Consider the following 17406-nt stretch of genomic DNA (forward strand, 5'->3'; position numbering starts at 1 on the left):
TAGTCTCTTAAAATAAAAGCCTAAAAATTTTGTATGACAAAATGTTGAATAATTGCTCTATGATTTCTGTTTTTTTTGCGTTACATTGTGCTCTTTTTGGTTAACAATTTCAACTCATATGATCAAAGGGAAAAATGTTATACAACAGCCGCAGTGAAGGGGTACATAGCAAGAAATTGATCTGCACAAAGGCTCAGTTGTAACTCTAAACCCTTCAAGAAACTGAGATGGTTAGCGCATTTTCGCTCTTGCGAAGAGCACTCCTGCTAGCAATCCTACAGCAGAAGAATGTCATCGTCAGGCTTAAGTGATTCCAAATGCGAATCGAACACAGTTGATAGGAACTAACCGAAGAAGATGCTTGCGGAATTCTCCAAACTTGTTGGGACGTTGAAAAGGACGATACCTGCTATAGAAAGAGGTATCTTGTTCAGCGACCCCACGAGGCTGCAGCAGCAGAAAGAATTAGCAAGAAGACTCAACCGAAATCCACCAGAATGTTTGAAGAATGAACAAATGTAAAGAATGGGTACAGGAAAAATACGTCTAGAAGAACCAGAGGCCTATAATGGGGTTATTAGTATGAAATCATTCTGTTTGAGCTTTACTCCATCCACCAATGTGATTTTCATAAATCCCCTCGAATATTGTTTTGTTTCATTGAATAACAAGACGAGCAATCCAAGAATGTAAATACAAATATGCTTCTTTAGCTTGCTAAGAAGGGAGAGAGAAGCAAAAAGCTTGAAAAGTTTACCTGTATGTAGTAGCCCCTGTTTGATGGAGAAACCACATGGACGTGAAGCTGATTGCCAGTCCCAAGAATCCACTAAATGTAATCACCAGCCAAAACGTGGGCGATCCCAAAAGTGGTCTGCCATCGGCAACAAAAGGCCAAATAAAACAAGGTTAGCATACCCTTTGGCCAATTCTGGCTTTTAACCAAGAATTAAGAACTGGTGGGCAAATGTGTGTCTGAGTTGTGGGACTAACATTGCATCATGTTTGTTAAGTTTTCAAATTGTACTAAGGAAGCATGAAAGTATGACTTAGTAAAGTAAAAAGACGGCGAGTTTTGCGTCAGAGCGCAAAGAGTTAGCTTCACTTTAGAGTTGTGGGCTTCAAGATTTGTTATTTCTGTAGTTGTATTGCCAAACTAAATAAGAAAAGATGCTATACAAGTAAAAATGAATTATTTGAGAGACAGAAAAGTTTCAGGTTATATTCACATAATAAGTTATTACTCACGTCCTTGAAAGATAATCGACCTCATTGAATACGAAAATTAGCAGGATGCCTAGAGGAAGTGAAAGAGTATTGTTTAGCATGACCATCGAGAACTCGTTCAGATCTCCAGATTTGGTGACTTGTTTTGCAGTATCCATGACCCTACGCAGCGTCAACTGCACCACAGTAAGATAGTTAACAGACAGTCATAAGCCAGAAAGCATAAGAATTACCAACAATTTACATAAAATGCATTAGCTAAATAGTGAAGTACAGCAGTATCTGCATGGTGGTCAAATGCTTACGATTTGCAGGTTAGTCAGAATAAAACTGTACAAAAAGAACTTAGGAATGAACATTGGAAATGCAAGCAATGATGCAGAGGCTAATTTTTTATGCACATAAATTAAAGGGATGACTTCCCTCCCAAAACTTTTGCACTATAGCATAGACAAGAACAGAGCGGTATACAGCTACACATAAGAAAATTCTAGTTGGTCACGCACAAGATGCAAACAAGCATGGACATGTACAAGAATGATGCTTCATCCATGGTGGAACTGAAATTTACCTGAAAAACTACCAATTCCAGTACGCCATGAACAGCTTAGCATGGATTTAAGCAAGCAAGATTCAATCTTATATTTTTTGTCATGCAACAAAGATGGATCAATAGAGCATTTCGAGATACAACAAAAAGATCCCAAAGTAGACAAATACAAAAGAGATGGTGCGGAATTGTGAGAACACAACAAATGTTGAATCTGGTAACCAAGGAGCATTGTGAGGAATTGAGAATCAAAAAAGAAAGGATTACTTACAGAATATGATGCTGTTAAAAAACAATTGATAAACTGCCATGTGTATCCAATGGCATGAAATGAAAGATCTGTAAATCCACCTGATATTGCTGAAATTATCTGCATAAAATGAATGCAAAGCTTCAGTGATTATTCAAAACAGTCACAAACTTGTACCTGTCTAAGTGAGACAAGTTATTATGGGATTGTTTTCACTTGGTTATCACTAGGGCATCCCGGTAAAGTTCAGAAGGAAATCCTACTGAGTAATTACTTGCTCATATATGTTCGAACTTATTCTGAACCAGCACTACAATTCTACAATGGTTGGTGCTAATAACTGAAGCTTTTTTGATAATGTGATTAGACATTGACAATGACAAATGCTGAAGATTAGGATCTCACAAAATTCAACTGTCATCAATCAACTAAAAGAATGAATGATTAGAGTCAGCTAACCAAAATGGTTAGTTATCTAGGCTCTAGCAGAACTACTGTCCACATGAATCAGGAGTAATATATAGAAGTGCCGTCAATTTATATCTTTGCCTTCATGACATACCATTAAGAAAAGAGAAGCCCAAACTCTGTTATCATGGTGCTTGTTGAATAGATACATCTCACCAACAGCAGTCATCACGTTGGTTACATTCTTCAAAACCGTAACCATGGCAACATTAATGTACCTTAGACTGCAACGAAATTGGAAGACATGTTAGGCAACATTTCAAGAAAGAATTCAGGAGAAATTTGTAGGAAGGAATCAACAAAGATCCGTAGAACATTTCTTCTTGGCACTTTCTTGACAATTTGTTCTTTTAAGAGGAGGAAACATTTCATGTAAAAGTGAATTTAGGAGCAAACTGTAGGTTTTTTGCTGATAAAAAGCAGAATGCATGAGAAAATACAGTAAGAGACTTATTTATTTCCTTCAGAAACAGATTAATCAAAGTATATGAGCAAGAAAGCCTTAGATTTCTCTCCTTCCCCCCCCCCCCCCGGCTTTTGTGAGTAGATGGTTTACGATGACAAAGAAAGAAAAACATCCATCCTGGAGAAAGCATCACGAGATCCGTTTTGTGAATATTAATTTCAGCTAAAGTAAAGGAAATTCTACAGTTGTGTGGTCAAAGAAAGCAGTTCAGCTGCTGAGAAAAATGAGGGTTGCTTAAGGTTTTATCAACTCTCATCAACAAACTGGAAGAGCAACAAAAATAAAAATTATCCAAATGTAGAGAAAGTAGGCAGCCAGGTAAAACAGTAGAAAGTTCAGATGAACAACAAACTGAGTTCAAGGGTGCTTAGAAAGTAAAAGTAGCAGACATACAGCAAAATACAACATTCAAGTCTGTTGCATTTATTAACATGTACCAAAACAAATTTGGCACATGAAGAAGAAAAAATTGGTAACTGTAAAGAAATGCAGTATATGAATGTGATGAAGAAAAATGAAGCATCAAAGTCAAAGACGCATATAAGTCAATGGTAACAAATTTATGGTTCGAAAAGCACAAATACTTGAATATACAATTTCCAATAAACTAAACAAAACAAGCAAAAGAATAGTACCTAAACATGCTTGTGACCAGCATCCCCACAAATATAATATTGACAGGCAACCAGACCTTGATTAATCTCCATGTGAGTGGTTCAGTGGTAATTATTCCACAGAAATTCAAGAAAGAAACAATAACTACTGAGACAAAATTCTGCATGCATGAACAATATCTTATTAGTCCATAAAAAAAATAGAAGATTACTTCAATCAGCTGAACAATAGTAGAGTTAATGTAAAACGATTATGGCTTATATTTTTTTTTTGGTGAATAAAATGAAGAGAACTTATATAGAAGTTAACCTGGTACAGCATCAAAGATATTCCAGCATTAAAGTCATAACTGGAGAGGACATACTTGTTAACCAGTATCATGCTGCAGGAGGAGAAACAATATGCGAGGCCGGATAACAAGGCCTGGTTGTGTATTGTAAGAACTCTTTTACTTCGAAATGCCTTTCCTCTATCCTTTTCTGTTCTCCCAGCCTCCACATCAACCTCATCATGATTACCAGGAATCTTCACTCCAAAAGATCTGAAAATAAGCAGCAACAGCATAAGAATCAATAACTATCATGACAACCAATGACGCCAACCTGAGCCACCATTTCCATGCAATTAACCAATTCAATTGGCAAAAAGTCGGAACAGATGAAGGGCATACTTTCCAGCTATTTAGTCAACACATGATAATTGAACCTTAACATTTGAAACTAACACGCTGAAACTTTGGAGGTATGAACCAAGACCAACATCCCATTTGATGGCTGACAACAATTTCTCCACACATGCTCACTTTCTGAATTTCAAAAGCATGGTCCACTTTCTGAATTTTTAAACATGGTGGTTTTGTTTTCATTTGTCAAATGGATCTTGGCAAGAAAAGGAAAGAGTAATGTAGTGCTCTTCTGTGTAGTAGTCAGCAAATATACAGCTCTTTTATACGCAGTAATCTCTGTGGTTGACTATGGTCATAAAGATGCTTTTCTAGAATATGAAAGAGAATTTTAGGGAACTAATAAGATAATTTGTAATTTTGTTGTCAAGGTTTCATATCATTTAAAATCATTTGTCGAAACGATTTACTGTTTTATGATGGTGAGGATCCTATGTGGAAATTATTGTTGGTATACTAGATAGTCTAGATGTTGCTAGGACATTAGGTTTTACAATGAGCTGTGATTTACTCTACCAATCACTCAAGGTGGCTGTGCATCCTGAAAGAAAACCTTCCTCAGATTAAGTCAAACCAATTTGATAACCTCAATGAAAACTTGTCCCAAAGCTCAGGCAGCAATGTGGGAGCTCCTACTGCTGTTTCTGAAAGAAAAATGGAGTCCTCTAAAATTACATACTTATATCATCCTATTATAAAAACACAGCACAATTCCACAATGTCATGTGAAACCTACTAACACAAGGAGAAATCCACTAACTGAATGTAAATATGGATAATACAAAGTGATTCTTTGACACATGAGTAATGGCTGAGGAACAAAATTAGAGCCTAGATATGTGCAAAATGCCTGACCAGTGTGAAAGCCACCTCAAGTGAGTGCAGATATTTACTCGTAAGGAAAATACAAATGGAAGCCTTATATTAACAAACATGCCATAAGGTAGGTAGTAGAAAAGCATACTTGCTGGGTATTTCTCTTCTAACAGGACCTTCCTGATTTACCAACCCATACAGCTAAGAAACTTTTTGGCTACTTTCTCTACTTGTGGAATAGTTATCAATATCCACAGTTATCATCTCCAAAATAAGATCAGAAAAATCTAGAGAAGCACCTCGTGATGATGCTCTACCATAAGGAAGATTATTATGGGTATCAGTAGCAGATAGTAGGTGCTATATCAGCAGGTTCAGGGTTGAAGATTGAAATTACCAGAACATTATCATCAGTTCCATAAAGGAATCATTTTCACAAAATTAAAGTTTCGTATAGCAGAACTCAATGTTCAACAATAAACATGATGGAGATAGAATTATTGCAAAAGCAGATGAAAAGAAATGAAATGGTTTTCATAAAATAAGGGGCCAAGGAAAACAGAAGTTAAATAGAAATCTAATGTGTTTATTCCTGGTCCAATCTGTCAATGTTCATGATGACTGCCAGATAGAACCTTTGTTCTGAGTGAAAACGTTTGCGTGGCATGATTATACAACATTTTCCAAAAAAAGTGTGAAGCATGTTATTCATTTCTCAGATGAACAATCATGACAACAACCACCACCAAAACCTCCTAGATTGCAACCCTTGGCAGCTGCCATAGTTAGGCAGTTGAATTTTACTGGTCATCATTACAATCACAAAGCCATGTGCCACTATAACCAGATGCTACTCCAGGACAAACCACATGGTAATCACCACATAATTAGCATTTTTTTGGTTTCAGTTTCTTTAAGAGTGGAAATGTAGTTAAAATGCCAGAAAGAAATTCTATCTCTGTGAACTACAGATCTTACTTCAAACAGTCACTCTCCTTCTCAAACTTTAATCCCCAACGAAAATTTCACCAAAATGTCAAGCAATTCAGGAGCAACAAAGTGGGGTGCTCCACTTCTGCTTGTCAAAAGAGAAATAAAGGAGGATTTCTAGAATTACATACTCATATCATCCTACAATAAGCATACCCATAAGTTCACAACACAATGCTTTTGGAAAATACTAACAAAGAGACAAGCCCATCAACTGAACAATAATGTTCATAACACCAAATTGATCCTTAAGCTCATGAACCATTATCTGACACCTCTGTTCATCAAAGTGTGCAGTTCCATTGACAGAGAAATCGAAAAAGGAGAATAAATACAGAAAAAGACTGCTAACAATTCAAAAGGAACTACTTCTTTCCCTTTAAAATATCTAAAAATACTCATAATATATCCATGAAACATACCCGGGGCAAGTTCACTGAGCTCCACATCAATCAATCAGAGAAAATTGACAAAAATAAGATAAACAATCAAATACAATTAAACAAAACTACAATGCCCATCTTCATTTCAATCTTGTTGAACAATCCCATCTCCCCCAAAAAAATAAAAATCCCATCTCATAGCAATCACATACAAGAAGAAAGACAGCCAGAGTTACCTCGAAGCCATTTACGAAATGCACACAGAGGCACGCATGAATGCTTGTAATATATATCTGCGTGTGATTGAGAGAGAATGAATCTTTCTGCTCAGAAGCTACTTTATGTAAAACGAACGTTGAGTAGAAATATCATACACTGACGCAGAGAGAGAGAGAGAGAGAAAGTCAAAGTGCATAAACATGTGAACGCTTTTTAAAAAGTACAATTCCGTTTTGCTTCATATATTCTTTAAATTTTTAGAAAGCGCCTTTCCAGTTTCGGCTTTCGTACGGTACCCCGTTCATGACCTCATTCCTCCTACGACGTCGTTCTGTGCTGCATAAATTATAAATGATAAATCAGTAATAAATCAATTATGGATAGATTCAAATTTTTATTTATTTTTTTATATATTAATAAATTCGATGAATTTTAACTAGTGGAAGAATCTATTAAATATAAATATTATAAGTGTTAGATGTAATTTTTCAAAGTACAGAAACTTTACGTGCAATTATATTAAACCTCATGTAAGAACAATGTAATTATCCTATTTTTACATTAAGTCTAGTTACACAAATACTCCATACTTTTTGTAAAATTACAGGTGGACCCTTGAGGGTGTTAGTGTGATTTATCTTAAATAGTGTTTCTGTATAATTTCGTCAGTATACTTATAATTACAACTATAATTTTAATAGATGTATTTTTATTTTATAAAAAATAGGGAGTGTTTATATAATTAAACCTAACTTATTATGGTACCAATGTGATTCACCATTATATATATATAGTATGTGTATGTAACGCGACGTATATATTAACAAAATAAATTTATAAAACTAATAACATTAAGTGAAACAAAACAAAGAAATGATCAAATATATCATATTTTTCGGTCATCAATAATCAGTATATGTTAATTATTAATATCAAACATATATAACTAACCAATAGATATTGTTACAATAAACTAACAAATATTATTAAACTAAAAGTTTTGTTAAAACAACGGAGAATTACACCAAACCTCAGTTTGGCAAAAAGACTTTTTTCTTTCTAGCACACACCCACGTTCGAACACAAAACCTCCTATAGGAAATTTTGAGCACAACCATTAGGTTGTCCCTCATAAAACACAAAATAAAATTATTTAACTTATAATAAGTCAATCGGAGGTAATTATGAATTTTTTTGTTCAATTTCTTTGTTGATATCAATAAAATTCGTGAATATTAATTAATGGATGAATATATTTATTAAACAAAAATAAAGTTCAATAATAGTAGATGCGATTTACAGAACAACATGGGATTTTATGTGATTCCATTAAATCTCAATGGAGGACAGTATAATTATTCCATAAAATAAATTAATACCAACATATTGATGGGATTTTATGTGATTCCATTAAATCTCAATGGAGGACAGTATAATTATTCCATAAAATAAATTAATACCAACATATTGATGGGATTTTATGTGATTCCATTAAATCTCAATGGAGGACAGTATAATTATTCCATAAAATAAATTAATACCAACATATTGATGAGACTTGAAGTCGTAACCTCTGGATAAATTGTTTTGTATCAAAGACCAGTTGTGTTTCATTTTTAATTATTATATTCCTGCATTTTGTTTACAAACCAGACGACCATTATGGAACTTAATTTTAAATTCTGCATTGTTCATTAGATTCTATAGTTATTTCTCTCACAAAGTGAATCAAATTACAACTAAAAAAGCCCCATTCTTACTATAACAAGAATTTGGTTGTGTGTGTGTGTGTGTTTTTTTTTCCTTTTTGAGTAAATCGCTTAACATAATTTCAATTGCAGATAATTATAACAATTAATACATTAATCATTAACATCAAGTATTTATAATTGATCATCATATTACTATTAAAGTAAAAAAAAGAGCTACTATCAAAGAACAATAATAAAATATCAATTTCGCCAACTAAATTAAATTTGGTGGACGGAATGTGGTTGGCTTTTCACCAAATAGTTTTGACTAACATATGATTGAGACTATGAAAAGCTTTCCTACTGACCCAACTCCACTTTTGGTAGGCATTTTGAGCTCTAAAGCACTGAGAAATGAAGGTTTAGTTGGTAGGTGCTGAAGCCACCGAGGGAAATAAAGACGAAGGTCCCTTGTGGTGGCCTATGCAAAAGTCCCTCTTTCTCATGGCAAGTAATGGTTTGGGAGCCATCCACCTCAACAACCAACTGGAATATTCGGAATAAAACTTACGTTAGATATCAAATCATGCTAAATAACATAGGAAGGGTAGTCCATAGTTTGCCCAGATTCTGAACGTTTCTGGTAACCTCGTATTGGCCTGATTTTGAACGAGTTAAAGCCCCCACAATAGCAGAATTCGATCGTTTTTTATTTGTTTACGACTCAGAATAACCCCATATCTACCAAGTATTCCAATCTCCTCAACTGATGCAATTTGTAGTTGAGCAACAGCATAACTGATGATTTAAAAGGTCACTGGGCGTGAGATATTCTTGATGAATTTCGGGATGATCCCAGAATGAAAGGGTGTGATCTCGTCCGCAAAGTCACCAAGAATGAATTACTTGAAACCATGTCGTCAATACACCTATACAAAGTTAGGATTCCAAAGGCAGTAAAAGGCCGTCCTACTAAATGATATTTCACTTCTGGAAAGAAACCTTGATTCAACAATGCTTTTACAACTACTTTACAACATTGTAGATCTTTTTCTAGTACAAGGGATAACTAGTTTCCAGAAATAACTCTAGCACACTAAAACTAGCACAATCCTATCCACAAGGTTGATAAAGAGAGTGTTAAAAACCCCTAATGATTACCTACATCATAGCAAAATCAAAGGGGGAATTTTCTCTGGTTTCCGGCAAAATTGGAGCTTTATCCCCCTCAAAAAATGTATAAGATGTGATGAAGATATAGAGGGAGCCAGTAAAGTACGAAAATGACCAGTTTCTTGCCTAAGTAACCTTACTTGTTATTTACCAAGGTAACTGCCAATATTTAAGCAACTAGCAGCTAGATCTGGCGTCTAATTGTGCTGCATGGAAATTTCTTGTTTCTAAGGCATTGGGTCTTCCAAGATGGGTGAAGAATCAAGGTTCACCTTCAGCCCTTTACCATATGCAGCAATTAGCAGAGCCTCAGCGCGACCTGCAAGATTCAAACATAAAGAGCGTTACAAGAAACTAGGCAATAACAATTCCTTAAAAGATGTCTACTATAAGATATCCTTTCTGTGATACTCTAATCTCCCAATTGGCTTAACAGAGTTGCAAGTGCATATTAGACTCCTTACAACCTATCTTCCATCATTTTCATTTTAAGGTTTTATCTTCCACTAGTAGTTTCGTATCGTAATGCTAAAATGTATTGTCACTGCAGAGTTTAAGGTCCGCACAGAAATGTTGCGCATTAAATGAAGGTTTTGGTCCAATTATATGAGATTCTTGGTCATGATTTCTCGCCCTAATCTCTTTTTAATACCCTTGGTGAGAATCAGACACTCCTTACAACTTGCCATGAAAAATGGAATCTGATTCTGGACTTCTTTCCATAGCTTCTTTCAGATTTAACTAACATTTCTCCAGATAAATTCTGTCAAAATCATAATCTAAGTCAAGGCTTACCACTGACCACACCCATGGCCAACACCTACCAAACAATGGCACTGAAGATCTCAATGAATGATAACAAAAAGTTCTGTCAGAGTCATTGATATCTTTCTGAAAAGTTTAACATGATATAGAGTATACCGACCATGATCTTTCTTCCTTTTCAACATGGAATTCATAGAGGGAAATAAAGTAGTGGCAAGCTCCCTGCTGTCGTCCTGTCATACAAAGCAATACATGTCAAATTTGATCTCTAAGTACCATATTTACTTAGACATACTTGTCAGATGTTTGATTCATAGATGAATAAACAACATGATCTTCAGATGCAAAGGATATCAAACATTTTTAATACAGCATGCAAAATTCAACTTGTCACGCAACACCACCGGTAAAGGTGATATGGTGATACTCAGAGAAGATTAATGAACCTTGCTTGAGCGGTTCCCCGTGAGTTTAAACTCATTCTTCCACAACAATGATGGAACTGGAACCACAGAATATCCCGAGGCAACTAGGATCCCGATCCATAATCCGTATCCAAATCCTCCACTCCACCATCCCTTCGGTGCAACAAAAAGATATACTTCAGAAACCGTCACTAAAAGAAAAGAAACTAAATGTAAGAAGGTATCAAGTCATGCAAAATAAACAACAGAAAAGAGGGATTAGAAAAACAGATCTGTCAGAAAGATATGAATTTTTATGCATAACCATATTCCTTTTCATTGTTTCAATTCTGGAAATTGAGGAAAAGCAATTCTTCCTAGTTGCTTGTCTACGCCTATGTTTGGAGAAGGCAAACGTCTCTAGTAGTTGAGACTGAAAAGTTCTGGTTTTTCTGATCCTGTTGGATCAGGCACCAGCAGGAAAGAGGTACACCTAGTACCAATGTAATTTGCATAAGGAAAAGAACTATTATTTCAAAGTAGTATGAAAACAAGCTTCCAACTTCAAAGGGATCAGTTCAAATCTGTTGCTCTCTTTCTGGAAAATAGAATACATGGAAGGCAGGAATAAGCAGCGATATAATTGTTATGAATATGGGTATGGCGGTTGTGGAGAAGAGCCTGCTCAGACCAATTGAACTGATCCAAACTCAGTGACAAGAAATAAAAATGAAAACCTTTCCCACTTGGAAAATATTCTAAGTGCAGGGAAACAAAGAAGATGAAGAAAAGGTAGTTCAAGGGAGTTTCAAGGAGATAAGCGAGGTTGAAAAAGGTATTGGCATATAGAAGTAGTTTGAATAGTGGAAAGCAATAGAAGTAATGGAAATTCCGGAAGATCAATCAATTACTATCATGAGGAAGATCAGAGATGACCAACACTAGCAGAAATGGGAAGAAAAGTGATTTGCCATGCAAAATACAGGTGATTTAGAAACATGGAAAACATGGCAGGCGTAGGTTCCCCTTGATGGTACTTGCCTTGTTCTTGGAGAGGATATGTTTACTTCTAATTGGGATTTTCAGGGCATGTTTGTTATTGCCTGTTAGTATCTTGCCGTGTCTGGAAACTCAATTGCTAAGGGAAGCATCATTTAACACACAAGCTCTTCTCCAAGAAAGTTATAAAATTGATCACATACTTAGAGGAACATAACAGCCAAGAACTTTAATTCATCACCAAATAGATCTTCGGCCATTAGGTGAAGTCCATCCAGTTGAAATATAGTAAAAGAATAATCACACTTTCTCCAGACAGAGGGTTTCTAACCTGTTTGCCGTCTTGAGGATATGGAATTGATTGCTCTATATACACAGTGGTTCCTGAATTGAAAGAAAGAATATAAAATTGGTCAAAACAGGTGTGTTTGAGATAGACCACCTAGATAATCCAATGATATTGTAATCACAGTTTCGTCAAATTAGTTATCACAGCTTGAAGTAAGTGGGCAATGAGATCAGAAAATCTTAAACGTTATTCAACCACTGGGGCCAAGTGAACTGAATGTATTACTACCCCACGAGACTGCTCTTCCCCTCAAAATCTGCAATTTCAAAGGTAGATAACACACCTGCATTGTCTTTCTAACAAGGACAAGGAAAAAAGATAAAATCCAATACAAGATACATGAAGGATTGTTTGCTCAGCCAGTGAGATGAGGGCTAGGCAAGGAAGATTTTCTAGCAGTTGCAACGCCATTAAATTCAATTACTGGTTCTCTAGCCAATGTATGCTCTTCATAGGTACTGTTTCATCCAGACAGATATAATTGAGCAGCTCATAAAGCACTAAGCAGTATAGCATACCAGTTGGAGCATCAATTCTTTGAAGCAATTGAACAATAGACTTTGCATCTAGACGTTTCCGGATTCTTTTGCCAACCAATACTTTCAAGTGAGGCGAATCATACACCTGTCGGATAGGAGAAAAGAATTTAATATGAATTAAATTCAGTATCAATTAAACAAACACCATTTTTTGTTTTTTTGTTTTTTTTTTTTTTGGGGGGGGGGGGGGATACAAGAATGCATGAGATGAGACAATTCACATAATGAATATTTTAAAATGCCTGAAGAAATGGGAAGAAATGGAACTTAAGAACGCTTAGAATTCACACTGGGTACTTAAGAACGCTTAGAATTCACAAACTTCAAAAGAAATGGAAAATCCTTTATCACAATTGGCCACTATCATGCAAAAATCTTGAACCTGTGCAGAGGAGTGTGCAAAGTAACAAACATAATGGCTTAAAAGCAAACAGCCAAATACCTTCTCTAAGTTTCTACCACAAAAACTAAAGCTTGGCACCAAGATGCGAGAACCCTGAACTTGACGCAAGTCTTAGACGACAGCACGCATAGAATCCTACTTTCCTAATACAAAAGATATTATACATTGACAAGAATAGTACAACCTCGGAAGCATGAGGCACAGCTTCAGCACCCAGTACAGTAGTGACAGACAGCCCATGCATACCTGAGGAGAATTATCGGGCTTCAAAACGGCCAAAGCTCCAGAAAGATCCGGGTCGACCCCAACGACCCAATCCGACACCGCCCTGCAGCAGTCGGAGTCCTTCGCATCCCGATTCTCATCATTTTCTGGCAAAGGGCAAGAGAGAGAATCCAGCCAATTCAATCTGAGCTGGTGTGCATCTACACTCACCTTTCTAACCCTCGTGCTACCCCTTGTACCGCCATTTGATCTGGGTTTCCGCCTAGAGGGTTCTGGAACTGTTACTACTTCGGGGGCACCAGTGCTCGTGCTGGGGGCTACGGCGGAGGCAAAAAGCCTAAATGCGGCTGGAGTGAGGCGGAGGAGGAGCGGTGGCGCTGGTTTAAAGGCGATTAGTGGGGTCATCAAACATTGGGGTTTTGGAGGGAAGAGCGCTGCTGTTTCCATGAAATTTATGAGGGAGAACTGGGGAAGCCATTGCTATGATAATCCTATTTCTCAATTAATGGGTCGGGTCTGGGATCGGGTCTGGACCTCCATCTTAATTGGGCCACCCCGAATCCAATTCATAGACAAGATAATTATGTTATTGGGCTCCAGGCCTGACCCAAATGTAACCCAATTGCAATAAACAGCCCATCTTTTATTCCTAAAAATATCTTAATTATTAAAATTATGGCAAACCATAACACGTTTTCTTATATTTGCTATAATAGTAAATACTCCCACATATTTTAAAAAATTACAAATATCGTTCTAAAATTAACTCTCATCTAACAAATATCCCTTATAATGATGTATAGCAAGGAATATTTATTAGACGATCGTTAATTTTATGAGAATATTAATAAATTTTCAAAATACGATAAGTATTTATAATTATGACAAACTTTAAAATAAATTAAATTCATCATTTAAAAATATAAAATTAAATACTATACAAAGTGGAAAGATCCCATTTGAATAAGATTATATCTTTTCCTAGATATTAAAACAAAAATGAGTCAATTATTGTTTTAATTAATGTTATTGTTTCTTAAAAAAAATTATTTAATTAATTCAAACATAATTGCTTGATCTATCGTAAGGGTGTGTTTGTAATTTTTATAAAAATAAGAAAATGTTTGTATATTTTTTACTTAACTTTAGGGACTATCAATTCAATTTACCCTGTAAACTACAATACAACCTCAAATGATATATTTACAACCATTTAAAAAAGGGAAAAATGCAAGCAACTCCCTTGTGATATCGCAAATGAGCAAATACCCCCTTATGAAAAAGTAAATAGCAATTTACCTCCTTATATTTTTTAAAATAGAACAATTTACTCTCCTATGATTTGTAAAATAAAGCAATTTACCTCCCTGTATAAGGAGGTAAATTACTTTATTTAAAAAAGTATAGGGAAATAAATTACTATATTTTTTTTTATAGGAGGATAATGTGCTCATTTTCAATATCACAAAGTGATAAATTGCTATTCACTCATTTAACAAATATAAGATATTTGTGTAATTAAACTTAATACAAATTTTTTTTTATATAATTTACCCGAATAATAATTTAAACCAAACGTGCCCTAATCTAAAAGCATCAACTACTATGACTTAAATACACACCTAACATATGTCAAGATCTTCAAAATTCAAAATCATCACTACCAAGTAGATGGTCACGAGTTAAATTTTGGTACCAACTATTGTGCTTTCTTGTCACGGGTCAATTTCAAAATTGACCTATTGATTGAAATATAATTATTTCTTAATTACACACACTAATAACTTTTCTTAAGCCTAAATCATTGCCAAATGACTTTTGTTTTGTCTATTCTTAATTTAAAAAACTTGGATTCGACAAAATTAAGCAAGTAAATAATGGGAAATATTTATTAAGTACTTGAGTTAAAATTAAGCAAAAATGAAAAGTTGAAATGTTGCTTAAACTTGGCATATAGTTGGGGAAAAATACAACACCAAGCATCAAATTGGGGGTTTAATTAATTTTTTGTGCTAGTTATTTTGGTCATGAGTGTAAGCCTAGTTGACAAATATAAGGTCATGTAATTTCAAGAAAACATGTATAAGGTAGAACCCAAGTAAAATAATTTATTATGATTAACATATAATGAAATTATGCGGCAAAATATTATATATATATATATATATATATAAATGAATGATACATAAGTTTGAATGGGTAATAGCTATAGAATTGTTCGAATTCTTTTATTAAGATATAAGAACGTCTGTAAAAATGTTATTGAATTATCATCTACGTTCGATCCAGTAAAGGGTAAGCTAAAAAAGATTTATGTGGGGTTATAGCGTAATATTGGGTTAAATTATGCGCTACGGTAATTTTCAAAGCTGCTATTTTAGTGTGTTTTGAAGTAAAGTTGAATCTTTATAATAAAGTTTGGGTGATTGAGGTGTAGTAAAACACACATAATTCAATAGATTGAGCAAATTTATTTATTTATTTTTTTGATGGATTGAAAATTGAGTAATTAGGCCACAGCCCACTTGTGGAAATGATGTAAAACTTTGGAACACTTTTTTGGCTGTTGATTGCTGAGGACATTTACAAGTATAATTTATCCACTTTTAAGTGCTTGATTCCTGCTTTCAAGATTATTTTAGAGGTAGACAGCCACTCATGTGAGCTGTGCAATCCTTAAATTCAGGACCATGAACACATCACAAAAATCAGCACACATTGCAAATCCTATTTTCTCCAACTGTCTGAATTCTTGCACCAAGAATGGAACTGGAGGCTCAGCCATCAAACACTTCTTCCCCTTGTCTCTATGCAACTGCTCCTAACAGCCCAAATGAACATAGCAGGAGCATGGAGTTCTACTGCAGTGCCCCGGCCAGTCCACGTCGAAAACCGGGTGATCCCAATGTTGGAAGGACAGATGATGATTATGGAAGCAAGAATCTTGATGACTTTGAGTTTGAGACAAGCAAGAAGTTCAGTGGGCCGTTGAGCGTTGAGACATGCGACAACTCTGAGTCTCCTGTGAGGCGGGAGCGTGGGGGTTCCCTTCCCGCCATGGCGTTTGCCGATGAGCTCTTCCTCAATGGCCTGGTCATGCCTTTGAAGCTCCCTCCAAGACTTCAGTTTGAAACTGAATTCCACAGTTTTAGCCAGAGATCACCTGTTTCATCCCCAAGAACCATCTGCAGACTCCCATTTGGGTGTAGGAGTTCTTGGAACGATGATTTCGACCCGTTCATGGTGGCTTTGCAGAAGGTGAGGGAAGAAAAGAGAGGAAGAAACAGCCACCACAGGCGATCAAGATCGTATTCACCGTTCAGGGCTGTGCCAAAACACTCCAATGACGATGTTGATTGTTACACTCAAGAAAGTAGCCCAACGGACACCGTGCACGTTGCAGCAGCAAGCCACAGCGGACCACTGGACTTCAAAGGGTCAGCATATGCAAGATGGGTTCGGGACCAAACGAGAGAAGGGCTAAGCCCCAAGAACCAGAGAGGCTTCCTTTTCGGACAAAGAGTGAGACCATTGAAAGCTGAGCAGGACGGGCAAGATGAGCCTGTTTTACCAAAAGGGAGACATGTCAAGAAGACTTGTGGGAATGTTGAGGAAAGTAAGGTGAAGAAACTGAAAGGATTTCTGCTGAGGTATGCATCATTTGGAAGAGAAAACAGTGGGAGCAAGCAGAGAAAGACAGGTTCAGGGGAAAGGAGGATGAGTTATTTTAGTAGATTGAGCTTTAAATACAAGGGAAGTGGGAAGAAGAGGATGGCTGCTGATACACAGATGGCAGTGGTGGAATACAAGCCATCTCTTGCAGTTTGCTTAGGCTATGGAGTTGGAAGCCCAAGAGAAGTGAAATGACTTAAACATTATAGAGAGATAATAAGTAGTTATTTTCTGGTTCATATCAAATTTCAATCAATGTTCAAATGTGACTTCAGAAATTTGCCTTGTGACCAGCACTCATTGCAACCATTTCCAGTAAATCCTTGAAATAATGACACAAAAATCCCTAGAGTTTGGAAATTCTATAAAAGAACCTCCATAAGTTTGGAAATTTCCACCAACGGTTATGCAATATCTGATCTCCTGGAAGAAATCTGTAGTGCAAACATTGACAGCAGAAGGTATAGTGCAATTTTGTAATACCGATATTCTTTACGTCTAAATGCGCCCGTTGCCAGCA

At 35.9% G+C, this 17406-nt stretch overlaps 3 protein-coding genes across 3 annotated transcripts; 1 reads left to right on the forward strand and 2 right to left on the reverse strand.

Annotated features, from left to right (window-relative positions):
* Nucleotides 1-6883, reverse strand: LOC105163708 (GDP-mannose transporter GONST1). Its single transcript, XM_011082148.3, has 9 exons — nt 6684-6883; nt 3886-4117; nt 3597-3736; nt 2590-2719; nt 2049-2147; nt 1249-1403; nt 758-874; nt 350-447; nt 1-275 (listed from the first exon to the last, which is right to left on the reverse strand). Exons 1-9 carry the CDS (start codon nt 6692-6694, stop codon nt 232-234), a joined length of 1026 nt encoding a protein of 341 aa, XP_011080450.1. The 5' UTR covers nt 6695-6883; the 3' UTR covers nt 1-231.
* A 2444-nt stretch (nt 6884-9327) lies between these two features.
* On the reverse strand, nt 9328-13677 carry LOC105163707 (MutS2). The gene is made up of 6 exons (XM_011082147.3): nt 13236-13677; nt 12566-12671; nt 12030-12082; nt 10742-10873; nt 10456-10528; nt 9328-9849 (listed from the first exon to the last, which is right to left on the reverse strand). Exons 1-6 carry the CDS (start codon nt 13659-13661, stop codon nt 9758-9760), a joined length of 882 nt encoding a protein of 293 aa, XP_011080449.1. The 5' UTR covers nt 13662-13677; the 3' UTR covers nt 9328-9757.
* Nucleotides 13678-15823: 2146 nt separating this feature from the next.
* On the forward strand, nt 15824-17179 carry LOC105163706 (uncharacterized). The gene has a single exon (XM_011082146.3). The coding sequence runs from the start codon at nt 15978-15980 to the stop codon at nt 17079-17081; it is 1104 nt and encodes a 367-aa protein (XP_011080448.1). The 5' UTR covers nt 15824-15977; the 3' UTR covers nt 17082-17179.
* The last annotated feature ends 227 nt before the right edge of the window (nt 17180-17406 follow it).

The sequence above is a fragment of the Sesamum indicum genome, linkage group LG6, assembly GCF_026168435.1.
Source record: "Sesamum indicum cultivar Baizhima isolate 11 linkage group LG6, ASM2616843v1, whole genome shotgun sequence".
In the NCBI taxonomy this organism is placed as follows: domain Eukaryota; kingdom Viridiplantae; phylum Streptophyta; class Magnoliopsida; order Lamiales; family Pedaliaceae; genus Sesamum; species Sesamum indicum.

Bases quoted from the DNA above. Each gene is read 5' to 3' on its own strand.
- LOC105163706 (XM_011082146.3), top strand. From the start codon at position 15,978: ATGGAACTGGAGGCTCAGCCATCAAACACTTCTTCCCCTTGTCTCTAT.
- LOC105163708 (XM_011082148.3), bottom strand. The intron at 1,404-2,048 runs GTAAGTAATCCT...ACTGTGGTGCAG, and splicing joins TTTTAACAGCATCATATTCT to TTGACGCTGCGTAGGGTCAT. The intron at 276-349 runs GTTAGTTCCTAT...CTTCTGCTGTAG, and splicing joins TTCCGCAAGCATCTTCTTCG to GATTGCTAGCAGGAGTGCTC.
- LOC105163707 (XM_011082147.3), bottom strand. From the start codon at position 13,661: ATGGAAACAGCAGCGCTCTTCCCTCCAAAACCCCAATGTTTGATGACC. The intron at 12,672-13,235 runs GTATGCATGGGC...CCTATCCGACAG, and splicing joins AGCCCGATAATTCTCCTCAG to GTGTATGATTCGCCTCACTT. The intron at 9,850-10,455 runs GTCGGTATACTC...TGAATCTTGCAG, and splicing joins GAAAAGGAAGAAAGATCATG to GTCGCGCTGAGGCTCTGCTA.